This window comes from Zeus faber (genome assembly GCF_960531495.2).
Source record: "Zeus faber genome assembly, chromosome: 14".
Classification (NCBI taxonomy): Eukaryota; Metazoa; Chordata; class Actinopteri; order Zeiformes; family Zeidae; genus Zeus; species Zeus faber.
The window spans coordinates 14596754-14615712 of NC_137200.1; the positions used below are offsets into that span (position 1 = coordinate 14596754).

The 18959-nt window shown below is 43.6% G+C and overlaps 1 protein-coding gene across 1 annotated transcript; it reads left to right on the plus strand.

Annotated features, from left to right (window-relative positions):
- Positions 1–780: 780 nt before the first annotated feature.
- Positions 781–18364, plus strand: hyou1 (hypoxia up-regulated 1). Its single transcript, XM_080014075.1, has 24 exons — positions 781–863; positions 2746–2818; positions 4824–4917; positions 5146–5224; positions 5434–5585; positions 5902–5978; positions 6097–6278; positions 6432–6547; positions 8437–8623; positions 8726–8860; positions 9018–9100; positions 9301–9433; positions 9521–9705; positions 10551–10689; positions 11196–11253; positions 11376–11452; positions 11696–11854; positions 13482–13648; positions 13866–13953; positions 14365–14621; positions 14715–14799; positions 16247–16496; positions 16588–16692; positions 16933–18364. The coding sequence occupies exons 2-24, from the start codon at positions 2752–2754 to the stop codon at positions 16980–16982; spliced, it is 2925 nt and encodes a 974-aa protein (XP_079870201.1). The 5' UTR covers positions 781–863; positions 2746–2751; the 3' UTR covers positions 16983–18364.
- Positions 18365–18959: the final 595 nt, after the last annotated feature.

Below are 18959 nucleotides of genomic sequence, written 5' to 3' on the forward strand. Positions count from 1 at the left end.
TGGTATTTTCATCGCACACAATGGAATAAAAACAAACTTATATCATCCCCATTGTTCTCATCGTGAAATACGTGACATCGTTACGTACATCTTTTTTTTTTTTATTATTGTTCGCTGAAACGGCGTCATCGAGTCTCCGCCCCCCAAACCGGACGTGGACCAATCAGATGGCGGACGAGCTAGTTTCCACCCGACGTCACTCAACGCACGTGGCTCAATCAGCGCGCAGTGCGTGGCCCGAAGGGGGCGGGCTCTGCGGGGTGGAGGGTCATGCCGCGTTCCATTGACGTCAGAACTCGGAGAATCCGCACTGCCGTGAGAGCAATAGCGAAGGAAAAAGCGATTTGGGTCGGAACTCCAGGTCGGAACAACGCGGCAGATCCTCTTTATATCTGAAAAAACTCTAACTTGAGTTTGGTTGTAGATTTGTGTAACGCCAACATTCGCGGTGTAGCTTGTAGAGTTCTAAAGGCCGCCAGGCGAACACGCGTTCGCCGCGGGCGTCCACGTTTTCCCCGATCGGACGCAGTGGAACGCGTTTAGCTCGGGAGGCTGGGGGGGGGGGACGAAAGCGCCGATTTCCAAGGATCCAGGGAACGCACCACCCAGCTCCGTTACCCCACGGCAGCCGCCGCTCCGGTGGATCCAATGAGATCGCGCCGCGTTCCGGGCCCGGTGGTGGCGAGAGTGCGCCGGCGATAAGGGAGAGAAACAGACAACTAGCGCGTCCGACCGGGGATCGGCGTCAGACAGAAGAAACGCCAAACGGGGGCCGGCATCACCCGAGCGCCCGGGTTAAAAAAAAAACCCAAACCATATTTCCTCCGTAGTTCCGTCTCCCATCGCCGGGGCAGAGCCGAGCGGTGAGTTCTGTCACATTGCGCGCTCCGCACGGACGGGAGCGTCTGATCGAACGTGACGTTACAGACCCCGACGGCCACCCCCCGGTGCCGTGGCGAGGTCGCCGGGTGAACGCACAGAGGGTTCGGGGCTCGAAAAACCAGCCCCGTGCGTCCACACGCGTCGGCCACTTTTCCAGGCGGCGGAAGAGGCTGCGAGAAGATGGGCAGTTGTACCTGTGCTACGCAGACCGACTCCTTTTGGGTGATTCGTTCCTTTCGAGTCGGTTGACCTCAATATATATTATTTTCGGGATTTTGGGGTTCCGGTATATATATTTATTTGTTTGTTTATTTTTCTCCGTCGGGGTATATCTATATATGTGTCCACATATTCTGCATTATCGTTCATTGTTTATATATATATATAATTATTTTCTAAACACGTTAAAGTCATAGTGGCTAGGCAGTATTTGCAACGCTTGGGCTTGCGATCGAGGGGCAGAGGGACGGGAACCAGGCCGGGGGGTGGGGGAGACTTGGGCTGCGGACCCGGTGGCGTTTCGGGCCCGAGGACGAATCCGTTCGGAACGGTTCCGTCGGTACGTCCCGGGCCGGGCACCGCGCACCGCGCCGGCAGCTCCGCGGGGAGACCCAGAAGTTTCGGGTCCCCCTCCGCGCGCTCCCCGGCGTCACCGTACAGGTGTGGCGCGCCTCTCTCCGGCCGAGAGACAGACGGCTCGGATATTCTCCCCCCGACGCTTACGGATCACAATGCTTTGCCACTCGGTCCCGGTGAAATGGACGTCGAGACGGTGGCAAAAGTTGAAAGCGTTACAAACGGAACGAATGCCGCGGGTTGGTTGTTCCGAGCAGCCGCTCCGCCGCTTTGTCCTTCGAGCACATTAGCTGAGCACCACATGGACGTTTGTTTTTAAGTGCAAGCGACGAACAACTTGCTCTCGTATTAGAAGTGAAGGTGCTCGCATTGCCCCGTGCCCGGGCGTAACAGAGCTTACGGCGGCGCATGGAGCGCTTCTCTACCTCGTCGTTGTTGTTCGGTGCTCGTGCCTGTCCTGCAATTACAATTTTACAACAACACAGTACGTGGTGGATGTAACCGTACATACTAATTTACAAGGATACGGACCGCTGCCTCCCTTGGGATGGGTTAAACGGAGCACAAATGTACCCACAGGGATTAGTAGAGTATAGCCTCCTCTAAACGATCAGTGCGCCATCCTGACTCAACCGAAAAGTACCAGTGCCCGTGAGCGCTAAAGGAACCAGGAAGGACATGATACTGCTGCCGGTGGTGGTGGTGGTGGTGGTGGTGGCGGCGGGGCCTCCCAGCCCGCCTCCTTCCTGTTCATTTTAATAATTTTATTAAACGCGGTTTTCATCAGCGATCGTCGTAATGTGATGTCACAAAAAGGCAGAACAGAGCTGTGACCCAGTATCTCTCTCTCTCTCTCTCTCTCTTCAATTATCGACATCTGGGGGATGTCGATAATTGAAAGAAGGTGCTCTGCGTCGAAGTCAGAGTTGGCAAATTGTTGAATTATTTAAACGCCACAGTCTTGTTATTGTAAATCACAGTATGAACAACGGTTGCATTATTATGAAGGCTTGGTGGAAATGTGATTTTTGATCAACGGCTTGCGGCATATATTTACACAGTACCATGGGGCATGTGATCGAAGATATTTAATGTGAAATGTGGTATTTGAATAAAACATGCAAGATATATATATATATATATATATATATATATATATATATATATATATGCCATCTTGGTATAAGTGTGATCAGGTAGGCATTACAGAATTAGATGGCCAGTGTATTTGATATTTCTGTGAACATCACTTTTCAGTTCCTGATCCCACGTTTGTTTTTCTAACAGGTCACCATGAGGAGGAAACTGGCGTTGTGTTCTGTTTTCTGCCTTGTTCTGGCAATGTTGCCTTTTCCCTCAGGTAAGACAAGCTATCTGCATATGTTTTTAGATAACTGGGTCAGTCATGGCAAACTAGAGTGACATTAAGCCACAGCCAAAGCAATGAAAATGTATTCATCCCATCCGTCCATTTTCTTTTAACTCCATTGTCCCGTGCAGGGTCATGGATCATTTGGTCATCGGTTTGTGTGCAAGCTGACAAGCTCTCTAACGGTTTTTAATAGGGGAAGAAAGTTGACTTTCCTAGACAATCGTCCACTGTCAGTGACCTTGGCATGCAAATCTATGAATACGGAGATAAACTGAAAGAGGGAGTTGCAAGCGCCGCAGTCGCACAAACTGATGAAGCGGACAGTGAGCACAATGCTTGAGATGGAGGACTAACGTGACACCACCCTGTTTGAATATGGCAGGGTTGATCTCGTACTTGGATCAATATTTATTCATAGCGTACTCTGTGTCATCGGGGTAAACATACATCTCTAACATTTTATACCCTTACATAAAGTCTTTCCTTGGTCTTTATGTCCTCTAGTCCATCAGCGGTTTTCACACCCACAAAGTAAACATAAAAAAAAAAAAAAAGATGGAGTGTAATGGTAGCAATATTGCCAGTGGGCAGTTGCTGTGTGGGATATACACCGATCAGCCACAACATAAAAACCACCTGCCTAATATTGTGAAGCTCCCCCTGGCGCCGCCAAAGCAGCTGTGACCCCTCGAGGCAGGGACTCCACAAGACCTCTGAAGGTGTCCTGTGGTATCTGGCACCAAGACGTGAGCAACAGATCCTTTTAAGTCCTGCATCAATGAGCCTTGGGCGCCCATGGCCCTGCCGTCGGTTTACCGGTTGTCCTTTCTTGGACCACTTTTGGTAGGTACTAACCACTGCATACCAGGAACACCCCACAAGACCTGATGTGTTGGAGATGCTCTGACCCAGTCGTCGAGCCATCACAATTTGGCCCTGGTCAAAGTCACTCAGATCCTTACGCTGGCCCATTTTTCCTGCTTACAACACATCAACTTCAAGAACTGACTGTTCACTTGCTGCCTGATATATCCCACCCCTTGACAGGTGCCATAGGAACGAGATGAGCAATGTTATTCACTTCACCTGTCAGTGGTTTTAATGCTGTGGCTGATAGGTGTATATCAGAGATTTGATGGGTCTACCACTAAAATATTTGGTCAAAAGAATCCCTATAGGCAACAACGGCTCAAAATTCTTCTATTTACAACCTGTCCTGGCTTTCTGTGTTCCGTGTGTTCAAACTGGAAAACATGGTGAAATAAAGCCGCTTCCAAACAAGCCACCATGTTCAGGTTTGCGGCAATTAAAAGTGAAGAGCAGTAGCTGAATTTAGATTCATTTCAAATTCACAGCAGCTCGTTTAAACATGAGTTCGGGAGAGGCGGCAAGTTGCGTCAAACAGAACTGATTTCCTCTCAAACACCCCTCCCTCCTCAGTGTCTGAATACATTTTATGTCCGTTTGCATAGACAATGAATGGGAAGCGTTGAAGTGATGCAAATGCTCCAGACGACTTAAATGTGCATGGGCAGCCAGATTTACTTTCTGCAACCCCCACCCCCACCTAAGAAATTTACACTGTAGTTCCCACAATCCTCCCCAAAAAATTGAAGGGAGTGACATGAAGGCCAAAAGATACTTGACACAATAACAAAACATATCAGCTGTGACAAGCATCAGTTAAACACTGACTGGCAGAAACGGGGGTAGCTCTAAAATGTACTGAGATGCAGAACCAGAACATAATAGTGGAGCAAACAAAGAAGCATCTGAAGGACATCTTGAGAGTTGAAGGTTTGCATTAGTGATATTTAGTTTGTAACTTGAAATAACTAACTCTTCTGTCATCACATATTGTGTGTGTGTGTGTGTGTGTGTGTGTGTGTGTGTGTGTGTGTGTGTGTGTGTGTGTGTGTGTGTGTGTGTGTGTGTGTGTGTGTGTGTGTGTGTGTGTGTGTGTGTGTGTGTGTGTGTTTTTTAATCCTTGCAGAATCTGTAGCTGTAATGTCGGTCGACCTGGGCAGCGAGTGGATGAAAATAGCAATAGTGAAACCTGGTGTGCCAATGGAGATCGCTCTCAACAAGTGAGTAAAATTTTGGTTCAGTACGGAAATAATGAGTTCTTTCTTTAGTTAAATCAGCAGTGCAAGTGCCCGTAGCAATGACCGAGATAAGACCTACCCGACAAGAGGCAGGTGCATAAATGCTCTGCCGGAGCTGTGTTCTTTATCCTGGGGAATCATCATTTAAATGCAACATAGGGACAACGGGCGGAAGCCAGTTCTCATTAGCCGCCAAATCCTCTTTCACAGGGAGTCGAGGAGGAAAACGCCCATCGCCGTGTGTCTGAAGGAGAACGAGCGGCTCTTTGGCGACGGCGCATTGGGAGTGGTACAGCCCTCTCTCTTATTCCCACATTTAAAGTAAAACCTGACTTGACTTAAAATGCTTACCTCATTCTTCATATTTCCTATTTGCTAGGGTGGGTGCGAATTGGCACTTTGATTCAACTCTCCAACACACACACGTCAATTTAATTTTATTGTGTTTTATGTTATATGCATCGTGTTTTATGTTGTTTTTGTGTCTTTGACTTGCAGTCTGTGAAGAACCCCAAGGTCGTGTACAGACACCTCCAGAGCCTCCTGGGCAAGAAGCATGATAACCTCCAGGTGGCGCTCTACCAGAAACGCTTCCCTGAGCACCAGCTATCGGAGGACCCAGTCAGGGGCACAGTTCTCTTTAAAAACTTGTATGTTTCTCAGTCTATTACTTGTTTTTTTTTTTTTTTTTCTTTAACACAATTTACCAAAGCACTGATTTATTCCAAACGCCTTCAATGTCTGCCCCAAAATGACCATTAATACAATTCAGATCAGTTGAACAACAGTATTTTCACAAATATGGAAATGAAATTCCTGTAATCAAATTGAATGCATGTGCATTATGTTATTTTTACTGTTGACTTTTAAGCTATTTGTCCATGATTTTTGGCCGTTGTTTCTCCTCCATTTTTGTGTTTATTTTTATGAATTTTTTCCCCACATGTTTTCTTCTTGCCCCCTCAGAGACATACAGTACACTCCAGAGGAACTCCTGGGTATGGTGCTGAATTACTCCTGTGGGCTGGCCCAGGACTTTGCAGGTTAGTGTCATTGAGATGGGGAAAAGCCGTTGGTAATACCATTTCAATACATAAAGCCTAATATGATTGATATATTATGACGCTAAACATTTGTTTCTTTCATTCACCACACCCACAGAGCAGCCAATCAAAGATGCAGTGATCACAGTCCCGGCCTTTTTCAACCAGGCAGAGCGCAGGGCGGTCCTGCAGGCTGCCCAGGTGGCAGGTGTCAAGGTCCTGCAACTCATCAACGACAACACAGCTGTGGCCTTAAACTACGGGGTCTTCAGGAGGAAAGACATTGACAGCACGCCTAAGGTGCAGCCTTAGCTTCAGCCTCCATTTTGTTGAAGTCGTTTGCCAGTTTACCCAGCGCCCCGTGAATGACCGCCTGATTGGCAACCTGCCCAGGCGGTTGAAAGACCTTTTTGCCGTGGACGCTTCATATCTTGTGCTCTTATCCCCACGTAGAGTGTGATGTTCTATGACATGGGCTCCGGCTGCACCACGGCCACCATCGTCACCTACCAGACGGTGAAAACCAAGGAGTCCGGCACCCAACCCCAACTGCAGATCCGAGGCGTAGGGTGAGTCATCAACACTCTGTCTGTCTGTCTGTCTGACTGTGTGTGTGTCTGTCTCTATTAGTTTAAATCTCCAGGTACATTTACATAGAGGACAAATTTGTAATGGTGGGGTTTGGTGCATTTCATTACAGATGATTAGCATTACAAATGGAGAATGCAATTTGTTGAGCTATGTGAACCATAAAGTCCACGTATAAAAGGTTTTTGAGAATAAGAAGGCAACCAAATCACTTTGTTTGCCTCAGTTTCAATCCATCAGGGCAGGGTTGTAATATGACCACTCAAACCAGGTCACAACATGATTCAGCTTCTTTTTCTCCCTTAAATGGAAATTCCACCGTTCAGCCGTTTATATCCAACTCACACCTGCCAACCTGCACGCATTGTGTACCAACTATGCAATTCTTAGTCAAAATACACACGGCATTTCGTGCCTGTGTATTTTGACTGTGTGCGAGTGTGTGCGAGTGTGTGTGTGTGTGTGTGTGTGTGTGTGTGTGTGTGTGTGTGTGTGTGTGTGTGTGTGTGTGTGTGTGTGTGTGTGTGTGTGTGTGTGTGTGTGTGTGTGTGTGTGTCATTGTGCAGACTGCGTATCTATCGCTTTTCCACTCGAGATGAAAAGTTTGGCTCTTTTTGAGACTCGGTTCTTGACAAGTCACTGAGTAAAACAAGTCGTTTGATTCACTTGGCTTAACCCACAGTGAGGGAAGGAAGAGAGAGTCGGCCATTTATTTTATTTTTTGTAATGTTTACAATTTACTTGCAAAGTACCATATAAATGTCCCGTGTACAATTTTATTGGGTCTCAGTGACAGTTTCATGTTCTATTATTGTTCCATAGTGAATAATGAACGATAATAAACAGTGTCAAAATCAGCCATCTCACTATTGTGGTAACTGAAAATTGCAGCGGTAGTCTGTATGTGCAGCTGTCCTATCACGTGAGTGTGATCAGATCCCAGGACTTATTTGTCATCGATGTACAGCAGATTGGAAATCGGAATCTGCAGGTCAGACTTTCAGACAAAAAAAAAAATCTGAAATCAGAATTGGCCAAGAAAATTGCAATCGGTGCATCTCCAGTTGGTAAACATGTTCGGTAACTTTACAAGATGATGCATTTCAAGGGGTATATCCTAACGAGATAAATTACTATATTTAATCAGCCGTAGTAGCTTGCATACAATGGGATGAGACGGCTACGGTGTGAATAACTGATGGAGTCATTTAGCTGCAGTAACTCAAATGCCACAGAGACTTCCTGTTAACACTGTTGTGGTACCCAAAATATTTTCCCAAGGTTGGCAGGTCTGCAAACTCGTTAAAGTCTGCAAAGAACCAGTGGCAGGAATATACATGAGGACACTTAAACTCTCTTTTTCCTCTTCATTCCCTCACTGCATCAGCATGAATACACTCCTTATTCATAATAATTGATACCCTATATACCCATAACGATCATTTATCCTGTGCTTATAGTATCACATTTTTATATATTTGTATATCTATTTCTGTTTTTGTATCGTCGGGGCTATTTGTATATATTTGACAATTTTATAAAAAAAAAAAAAAAAAAATTTAACTTTTTTATTATGTTTTTTTTCAACTTTTCTTTTCTTCACACTGTTCATTTTTTAAATTTTATTTTTTACAGTTTTTTTATGCTCATAGTTTCTAGTGGAACACACCAAACCTTACCAGAAAAAAAATCTGCGTATAAGTAAATGTACCTGGCGAATAAAAAGGATTCTGATTCTTACTGACAACGGTGTTCAGAGACATGGTCATCATTTTACTTAAGTTCCTTGTAGTGTTGTAGTTGTAATGTTCGTAGTGTACTGCTGTGCATTACTCCGCTTTCAAGGTGCGTGTGCTGCTGTCGGTCCTAGGTTTGACCGGTTCCTGGGCGGCTTTGAGATGGACCTGCGCCTGCGGGACCACCTGGCCAAGCTGTTCAACGAGCAGAAGAAGAGCAAGAAGGACGTGAGGGAGAACCACCGGGCCATGGCCAAGCTCCTGAAAGAGGCTCAACGGCTCAAAACGGTGCTGAGTGCCAACATGGAGTTCATGGCCCAGGTGAGTCCAGGGAGTCCGCTCCTTAATCCTGTCTGAGTCCCTGAGTGAGGTACCTCAAAGGAAAAAAATCAAATCAAATCAATGTCTTTGTATTGAATTCAGGTAGAGGGTCTGATGGATGACATCGACTTCAAATCCAAAGTGACCAGGGCTGAGTTTGAGACTTTGTGCGCCGACCTCTTCGAGAGGGTTTCCCTCCCTGTGCACGACGCCCTCACCTCAGCGGAGATGACCATGGTCAGTACACCTGGTTGCATCAAGATCCTTTTTTTGTCTTTTTTTTTTTTTTTGCTCCCTTATCTGTGAGACATGAGAGAGAATGTAGCCTGTCGGTCTTAATGCTATTTTTTCTTTAAAAAATAAAAAAAAATAATGTTTTTATATATTTGAACAGGACGACATTGAGCAGGTGATCCTGGTGGGTGGCGCCACTCGTGTGCCCAAGGTTCAGGAAGTGCTGCTCAAGTCTGTGAAGAAGTAAGTTCCAAGCTTAGTTATTTTTTGATCACCATTTTGTTTTACTCACAGGATATCAAAAATAATAGTTATTTCTCTGTATCATAGATTTCTATGATCAGCCTCTTTTCCACAAATAATTCTACATTCATATTTTTAACTTGTTTTCCAACTGTGTGGATTTATCTTCTGTTTTCTTTTTCCTTTACCCTCCTGCATAGAGAGGAGCTGGGCAAGAACATCAACGCAGACGAGGCGGCGGCCATGGGCGCTGTGTACCAGGCGGCTGCGCTCAGCAAGGCCTTCAAGGTGAAGCCCTTCCTGGTGCGAGACGCAGCCGTCTTCCCCATTCAGGTCGGTACCACGGCACGCCAGTGCAGGGAAAATGCCATGGGGCTTTCCTAACCATTATTTAAAACAATTTTATTATTATTTTTTTAGGTGGAATTCACTCGGGAGACAGAGGAGGAAGGGACCAAAAGCATGAAGCACAACAAGCGCATTCTGTTCCAGAGGATGGCCCCCTACCCCCAGCGCAAGGTCATCACGTTCAACCGCTACAACGACGACTTCTCCTTCGACATCAACTACGGAGACCTCAGCTTCCTGGGAGAAGAGAACCTCAGGTAAGAAGGGGCTAAAGCACCTAGCGCTGTACCATAATGGGTATAATTGAAGAGACAAGATTTTATATATATATATATATTCATTCATACAGTGGTACTTTGACTTACGAGTTTAATTCGTGACAGAGCTCGTAATGCAATCTGCTCGTATAGCAAATCCATTTTCCCCATTGAAATTAATTAAAATGCCATTAATCCGTTCCAGCCTCCAAAAAAGCCCCCCATAATAAAAGAGAATGTAAAGAAATAAACTTTTTTTTTTTCTATGATTTCATGCTTTAATTCAATCAACATCATCCGCTTCTTCTACTCAGCACTTTCTTTCTTAGGACCCATGGTTAGAAAAAAAAAAAATTGGCAAAATAACTGCACAAAAAGCACAAAACACAAAAGAGATGCTTCCACGGTCAGGTAACCACGTGAAGTGAACGAGTGAGACGCGGGATGCTGGCCGGATTCGCCTGCCATGCCAACTAGTGGCGGTGTACCTGAAGCTCGCTCCTCGTAAATCACATTTTTACTCGCAAGTTATCATCACTCAAATTCTAGTTTGTTACTGAACTCTCTGGGCTCATTGTGGTATCGGTATTTTATTATTTTTCCAAGCTTGCGCGCTGGAAATCCCTACAAAGAACACACGGATTGAGCAAAGCTAATGAAACCAGTTTTTTGTTTTATTATATATTTTTAATTATTATTATTGTTGTACACCTTTTTTAAAATACTAAAAGTCGTCACAATAACTTGCATTGGATGTGGCGACATTTCAGTACCGATGTCGCTTGGCCTGGAAGTCCTCACTAAGCGACTGAACCAAATATATTTCTTTCTGTATTCCTCTCTAGTGCCTTCGGCTCTCTAAACCTGACCACGGTCAAGTTGTCCGGGGTGGGCGGCAGCTTCCTGAAGCACACAGAGGCCGAGTCCAAGGGCATCAAGGCGCACTTCAATATGGACGAGAGCGGCGTGCTCCTGCTGGACCGGGTCAGTGACACACAAGCCGTATCTTAAAAGCGTCAGTCATTGGAAAGAACTAAATAAGAATATCTGGATGTATTAAACCAGTTTGAATATAATGTCAGTGTTCATTTGCAACACTTGTAATCGCGTTGTAGACCTACCACACGTAATTGGGCTCTTCTGTAATTTCCCTCTGGGATGAATGAAGTATCTATTTAACCATCTATCTATTTATCTAAATTTCCAATGTGTTTTTTTTGGCTGTGGTTTAGTAGTAGCTACAATAGAAAACAATATAAATGAGTACGCTTGTGTTCAAGGATTGTTAATTTAGTTTGAGTTTTGATAATATAACTATTATTTAACAATACAACCGTTTGAGTTGGTTTTTACCGCAAAGAAAATTTCCCCTAAATATTATTTTGAAATGCTCCAAATTCCTCGACCAATGTGGATCCATCTCAACAAAGTCGAGATTTGTCGTCAGAATATTGTTTCATTCATTCATTTTATTTTCATTTTGCCTCTAGGTGGAGTCGGTCTTTGAAACCATTGTGGAGGAGAAGGAAGAGGAATCCACGTTGACAAGTAGGCCTAACTTCAAACTTTCCCTCGAAGTCCGAACCGCAGTCCTCGCCTTGTTACTGATTCATATGCACAGGTTTAAACCTAACCCGAGTGACCCGGACACTTCCATGTTGTTCTCGTAGAACTGGGAAACACTATTTCGAACTTGTTTGGTGGAGGATCCACAGAACCCAGCCTGAACGTGACGGAATCCGTCCAGGTAGCTCCCTTAACACACTTTTTATTTATTTTTCTTTATTTTTTGAACTTCTGTACTTGATCCTGTCGTGTTTGTGAGAATGCGTCCCTTGATTTTCTGCTGTCCCCTTTTTGCCGCTGGAACGATGTAAATTTCCCCGTTGTGGGACTAATAAAGGCTTATCTTATCTTGATCGAGTATACGTCTGGTAGGCGTTCTTCTTGTTGTCTTGGCTGAGTAGCTCTGACCTCTGTTGACATGCAGGAAGAGGAGGAGGTTCCCCCGGAGCCTGTGAAGGAGGAGCCCGCCAAGGAAGAGGCTCCGCAAGAGGAGGCCGGGACGACAGAGGCGGCTGAGAAAGCCCCCGAGGAGGAGTCGACCCAGGAGAAGGCCGAAGAAGCCGGAGGCAAAACCGAACCTCAGGTAGGATTCACTGCTGCGCTTTTAGCGTTAAGTGGCATGAATTTCAGTCCCTGATGACAAAGAGTTTAAAATCTCCGTTATTGCTTTCACACATGCACTCCGGACAATATCTGGATAATAAGGTCCGGATATTGTCTGGAGTTACCCTTTCGCACATGCAGCATACAACTGGAGATTGTCCGTGTCAGATGCGTTTACACTACCTAGAAATACTCCGTTTGGTCCAGACGAGGGGCGAAGCCTCGGTAGAGCGTACAGGAGGCAGGACGTGACGCAGTGGAGTTTTAGCACACCCAAGATGGTGGAAAATGCTTCTGACTTATCTTTTTTTGGCGTTGATACTCCATGTATTTGGACATAATATAAACGAAAGAGTGGAAAGGAATATAATGGAAAGGAGGATGCAGCAGCTACGCTCGGCGCACAAAGGTAAATAACTGCTGCATGAGATGTCATCAACATGCGACACGCCTGCTCTGTTCACACATGGGCTCAATCGGACATTACGCAGACTTTGTACTAGTGTGCTGGCTGGGTAATGTCCGGCCCAAATCCCTCAGACATTTGCTTTCACACATACAGCTCCTCCGGGTCATGTCCAGATAATTTCAGGGTTGTTGTGCATGTGTGCAAGCAGCTTGTGTCTCGGTACAACTAATGACTGCACGAAGGAGTGGAGAGAGGCCTCTGCTTCACTATGGATATGATACAGACTACTGACCAAATCATGTCATTGATATATTAGTTAATATATATATTTTTACCTTTATATATCTGACTATTGTTTTTGCCATTATTTGGCTCTTTGTAAATATTAAATGTTTTATTTTTTATTATTATCATTTTTAATTATAGTTTTATTTTATTTTTATTCTCTTTTTCTTATGCTAATTGTCTGTGGAGAAACACACCGAACCTCGATCACATTATCGAGCTCATTGGATGGATAATGTGTTGTTAGATTTGGGAATTTGGCCATGTTTGGGCCCATTTGAGCTTTTTCTTTTATTCCATCTAAGAGAATGACGCCATCTGTGATCAATTTACTCGTGGACTCGTAATCTGATATTGACAGGGCCACGGTTTGAAAGCGATGTTGCTTTCACAGGCTCGGAGAACTGTAATGCATGTTAGAAGCGATGTGTTTAAGCAACCCGGAAAACCGTCTGCTACCGCCATAAGTATATTTCAGATCTTTTTTCACCATACATGTGTTTGCATGACTGTACAGTTAACTTAAACTAAAAACTAAAACTAGGATTGGAAAAAAAACATTTTGGTTAATGCTAGACAGAAAAAAATCTAACTAATTGAAACTATATTGTGTACTTAGAAAACTAACTACAATAAAATCACACAATAAATGTTTTTAGTTTTAGTCATTTTTCTAGTCAATTTGGTCAACATATAGCCATTGCAATACAATAACCAGTTCTTATCTTTGTAGACAGACAGCATTAATAATGAGCGTGACTCAGACCTCATCTGGTGGAGAGCTACTTTTAAATGGAAAGATAAAAATGCAGATGCAGTATCTTAATTACTCAAAATACAAGGTGACTAAAAATGGCAACCATGTTTTCAGTTTCGGAGCCATGTCTCGTAATAAGCATTGCTCTTGTTGAAGGAGGAAGAAAAGTCAGGTAACACTGAGGAGGAGAAGGAGGAAGAGGAGGCGAAGAAGGCACAGAAACCTCAGAAGAAGGCCAAGATCTCGGAGGACGTCACCGTGACGCTAGTCATCAACGACATCCTCAACCCCTCCATGGACGACGTTGCGTCTTCCAAAAAGAGGTGTGTGTGAGTGTGTGAGTGAGTGAGTGAACTGGACTTTATTTAGAAACAACTGGATGTTTTTGTGTAAGTGCTTCTCGCATTGGGAGATCGCATTTGCCACGTTGCATTAGGTTCTATGCGCACGCGATTTAAATCGTCAATTGTCGATCGCAATTTTGCAGGATTGCCCAAGCCTATGTGTCGCAGTGTGTAAAGCGCAGCGCTGTGTTTTCAGGCTGCAGGACCTGACGGACAGGGACTTGGAAAAACAAGAGCGGGAGAAGACGCTCAACAATCTCGAGGCTTTTATCTTCGAGACGCAGGTACTGGAGCCCTGTTTTCCACCTTCTGAAGTTTCTAACGGCTGCACTGCATATGCGGAATTACAGTCCTCGTGCCGGGCCGAAGATTTTTAGGCCAAATAATTACTTTCTTTTGTCAAAAAAAAAAAAAAAAAAAAAAATCGAATACTTGTTGCCGGCATTAATGTTGTATTTTTTATTTGGGGGTTTTGGAAAATTTGAACAATATGGTGAGGAACATATATATTATACATAAAATTAACCAAAAATTATTCTTTTTTTATATTTTTTTTGTTTAATTTGTTAGTAGCATGTGACGTGGTAAACGGGCAAAAAAAAATTGACACTGGTGCGGCCTTTTAAATGCTGATGTTGCTGTGACTCGTTTTGGCAAATCCATCTTCTTTAAAAACAGTGAATTCCCCACCGCAGGACAAGCTGCACCAGGACGAGTACAAGCTGGTGGTGTCGGACGAGGAGAAGGAGCAGATCTCCTCCAAGCTGAGCGAGGCCTCCGGCTGGATGGACGAGGAGGGCTACTCGGCCACCACCAAGGAGCTGCGCGGCAAACTGTCCGAGCTCAAGAGCCTGTGCAAGGCCATGTTCTTCAGGGTGGAGGAGCGCCGCAAGTGGCCTGACCGGCTGACTGCCCTCAACAGCATGCTCAACACCTCTAGCTTCTTTCTACGGTGAGGGAGGGTTGAGCTTGCTTAAACTGTTTGAGGTACTTTGGTATTTGCCCTCTATGGAATTTGATCTCCTTTTTTGTTTTTTGTTCAAAGGAGTGCCAAACTGATTCCACAGGACGACCAAATCTTTACGGACGTGGAACTGAAGGCGTTAGAAAAAGTGATCAATGAGACCGCGGTATGTAGTTTGAAGTTCTTTGTTGTTGTCGAGCACTGCGTTCCTCTTTTTCACTTTTAATAATAATAATAATAATAATAATAATAATAACAATAATAACAATAATAATAATTATATTTTTATTGACATTTGTGACAATTTTTTTTGTCCTTGTCCATATATACAGTGTATATAAACATTTCCATTTTCTCCTGTAATACAACATCCAATCTTTCGTTTACAATCTTTCATTACTAGGAATGCAATGGTACACGGTATGTTATGAAGCGGTTTGGTACGCCTCCTGCTGTTCAATACTCGCACGTGAACCGCGGCATTACGGTAGAAGTCCACTGGACGTGTTGGCGCGGTGTACAGCTGCGGTGCGGTGCGCCTTGAGTGCTGCTTCCTATTGAATCCACTGTTGGAGCTCCACTGGCCACATCAGTCGCAAGGGGTTCCATGCAGCGTTTCTCTATTTTTGTGCGGGGTTTTTTGTTGTTTTTTAAACAGCTGCACGTGACTTTTGTAGAATTTTTTTTTTGTAGAGTGCAATCAATTCTACTCGCACCATGTCGTTCATGAACGATCCGGTTCTTTTGAATGGCTCTTTTGTAGGAACGAAGGGAACAGTCTCGCTGGGTGATCGCTGTTTTTTTTTTTTTTTTTTTTAGTTTTATGTCATGTTTTTTGTTTAAGTTGCTGTCTCCTGCCACTGGAAAATGTTTCCCCCTCCATGTAAGAGAGAGCCTGTGCTCCTCCCTCACCCCCCCCCCGGGAAGCCAGGGCACCTCACGGGGAGGTGCCCTGGCTGAGAAGGAGCGCACCCACTCTCACCTCAGGTTCGCGAAGCGAAGGCACACACGCACTGGTCTGACTGAGTGAGGTTTTATTCGAGTAAAGTTATTTTACTATTATTATTTATGTGTGGGAAAATACTGTTTATACCTGTTCTACACATGGGACTGGTTTTATTAGTTTTTTTTATTGTAAAATCAGATGAACTTATACCGAGCCCATCAATGAACAGTCGTACACACAGAGCATTACACTAGTTATTTGTGGCAGACTACTATAAAAACATTTTTTCCCTTTATCTTTTTTAATTAAAAAAAAAATTAAATAAAAGTTCTTAAATATAAAGATACCATTACCTTGGCCCCAAAACCGTGATGCATACTGAACCGTGAGCCCACTGTACCGTTGCGTCCCTCGTCATTACATGTTAAATGAGATGTTCAGTCCCAACTTTCTTCCATTCTCGCTCTCCCCCAATGAAATGTATGTTATTTTGTCCATTGAGTAGATTCCTCTTACTACATCCAACCATTCTTCACGAGTTGGAGGTTCCTTCTTGAGCCGTCTTAATGTTACAGCCTTTTCCGCATCCATAAAGGGAGCCTCTTTTCACTTTTTGATGCTGATCGCTGCAACTCTTCCGTTCGTTCGCCCGGTTCCTTCCTCCCAGACGTGGAAGAATGAGACGGTGGCGGAGCAGGACAAGCGCTCGCCCAAGGAGAGGCCCATCCTGCTGTCCAAAGAAATCGAGGCCAAGCTGGCTCTGCTGGACCGCGAGGTCAACTACCTGCTCAACAAGGCCAAGTTCGCCAAACCCAAGGCGAAGCCCAAAGCCAAAAACAGCACCAGCTCCGAAAAGGCCGGCAAGGCAAACAGCACGGCGGAGGAGAAAGTCATTCCCCCCGCGGAAGAGAACAGCGGTGGGTCAATGAGTCGTAATTGCAATTATCGCGTGCGTGCGTGCGTGCGTGTGTGTGTACCATTTATACATATTTAATTTTTTTCCCTTAGAAACCGCTGAGGAGGCCCAGCCGGGTGAGGCTCCGCCCACCGAGCCAACTGCTGAAGAGAGCGCAGACCCAAACAGCCAATCAGAGCCTACGGAGGAGAATACAGGTCTTGTCAGCTGAACCACCCAAAATCCAGTGGTGGCATTTTAAGAAAAACATTTTTTTAAAAATGAAATATATGTTTAAGTATTGGCCTTTCGTTGGTTAAACTAATACCTGTAAGATTTCTGTAATGCAGTATTGTATTGTCGTTGATTATTGTAGATCACAGCACTACATACAGTATATGTATTTGTTAATGTCTGTCTTTATTTATTAATTTATTTTCTTTTCCCTCCCTTTTCAGAAGCCACTGAGAGGACGCCGTCTGAAAACCACATAGACGATGAATTATAACAGCTGGAACTGGAACAGAAAATATTTGACTATTTATTGACAGTGTATAAATGTTCAGCAAGGAGCACATATTGTCCGCATGGAATCAGCCAAAACAGATCCATCCTAGTTTGTCGGTGATAAACCTACTTTCCAGGGCGCGGTATTTCCCACCATGAAGTTCATACAAAAAGGAGCTCGACCAGCAACACAGACAGTGTGGGTCTAGTTCTGTGATGTACTCTCCTGCATTTCTAAGTTTGAGTGATGTGTTGATATGCACCAAAATTCAACATAAGAATTCCAACATTTACACTTGTTGCTTTAAAGAGCCCGTACAAAAGGGTGGGGGGGATATATATATATATATTCTCCCGTTTTCATAGACTTTTGCCCCCTCTTTTTTTTTTTTTTTTTTTTTTTTTTTTATTAAACCCTTCGTTGTTCAGAAATGCTCTGTTCATACAAACCCTTTACAACCTCAAATTCTGTGTAAAAAAAACAAAACAAAAAAAAAACATTGAGCAAACAGTCAGAGGCATTGAAACGGTGGCGAGGCAGCGATGGGTATGGTGTAATTCACTGCGGTTTTCTGATTGAGGCTTGGCTTTAACAACGGCCATGGAAAAAGCGGCAATCTACTAAATCCCCTTAATTAATACTTGAAATACATACTTGAACTTTTACTCCATTTTTTCGATATGCTTAGCTGTGGAGGTTTTTTGTTTTTTTTGGGGTTTTTTTCAGTTATGCAATAAGAGATTAGTTTATAGAAATATGAATCTGACCAATCCAAAAACATAGGACTCAATTATTGATTACTGCGGCAATCTGTATTTGACTAAGAAAAGGGGGAACTTAAATTTATTTTTTGACTGAAGCAAAATATTGTAATGACATTAGCACCAGGAAATGGGCAAATTGGTATTACCGGTCTTACAGTCCAGTTAAACCCCATTGTTGGGGGGTCCAAACCAAAATCACGATAATTCCCCATGAATTTTTTTTTTTTTTTTTTACACGAGTTGCATTCATTTTGAACCCTCCCGCTCACACACACACACCGCCTATATACTTTTTTTTTTTTTTTTTAATCCCTCGCAAGCTGCTAAATGTCTTTGGAGAGATGGTTTTATTAGTGTGTTCACTGTTATTTATCCTACAGGCGTTTCCCTCTAAACCACAGATCTCTGTTATATGTTCATAAGAACCTCCTTTGACCCGAAACCGTAGGGAAGTAATGAATCCAGGGAAACCAAACCTTTAAAGGCGCTTAAAATCAACTTTTTTCCTGGATGCGGACGTTGCCCCTGGCAACTTGGGATACAAACAGGAGTGGGAGATGATGCCAACAATGTTTTCCTTCCAAACTGTTAATAAAAGTTTTTTTTTTTTTTTTTTAACTTTGACTGCTGGCTTATTAACAATTGATAAGGTTACCTTTATATTCCATGATTTTGAGTGTCTTTTAAACTGTTTTCAAGCAGATGTTTCCGGGGTAGCTAAGCCTAATGTTTAGAGGTCACCAGTGGCCCTTAAATTGCCATTTTGCTTATTAAAATAGTTTTAATAACCTTTTTCTATTCTGTTAAGTCTGCGCAGTTTACCTGGATAGGAATATGAAGAGCTTTGTTATTTGTATGCAAGGGCAGAGTAGAGTAAAATACATACTTTTCTCCTGGATTGAAAAGTAATCTGGCACCATAGGAGTACAATCTATTGGTATTATCTATTGGTCTCATCAACAAAAGGCCAATTTAAGCTGACAATGTGGAGATTCAGGTCTTCATTTCTTCATTCCATCACTTATTGCTATCACAAGCACCAAAATAATACACAATATTTTATGGAACCCTTTTGCACATTATTTACCTTGCATGGAGCTGCAATGAAGGAAATGTTATCAAATTGGGGATTTTTTATTGATAATATGAAAGGCCATACAAACCTGCAATAAAATAATTCTTTATAAAAAATATTCAATGTATAAAATGACAA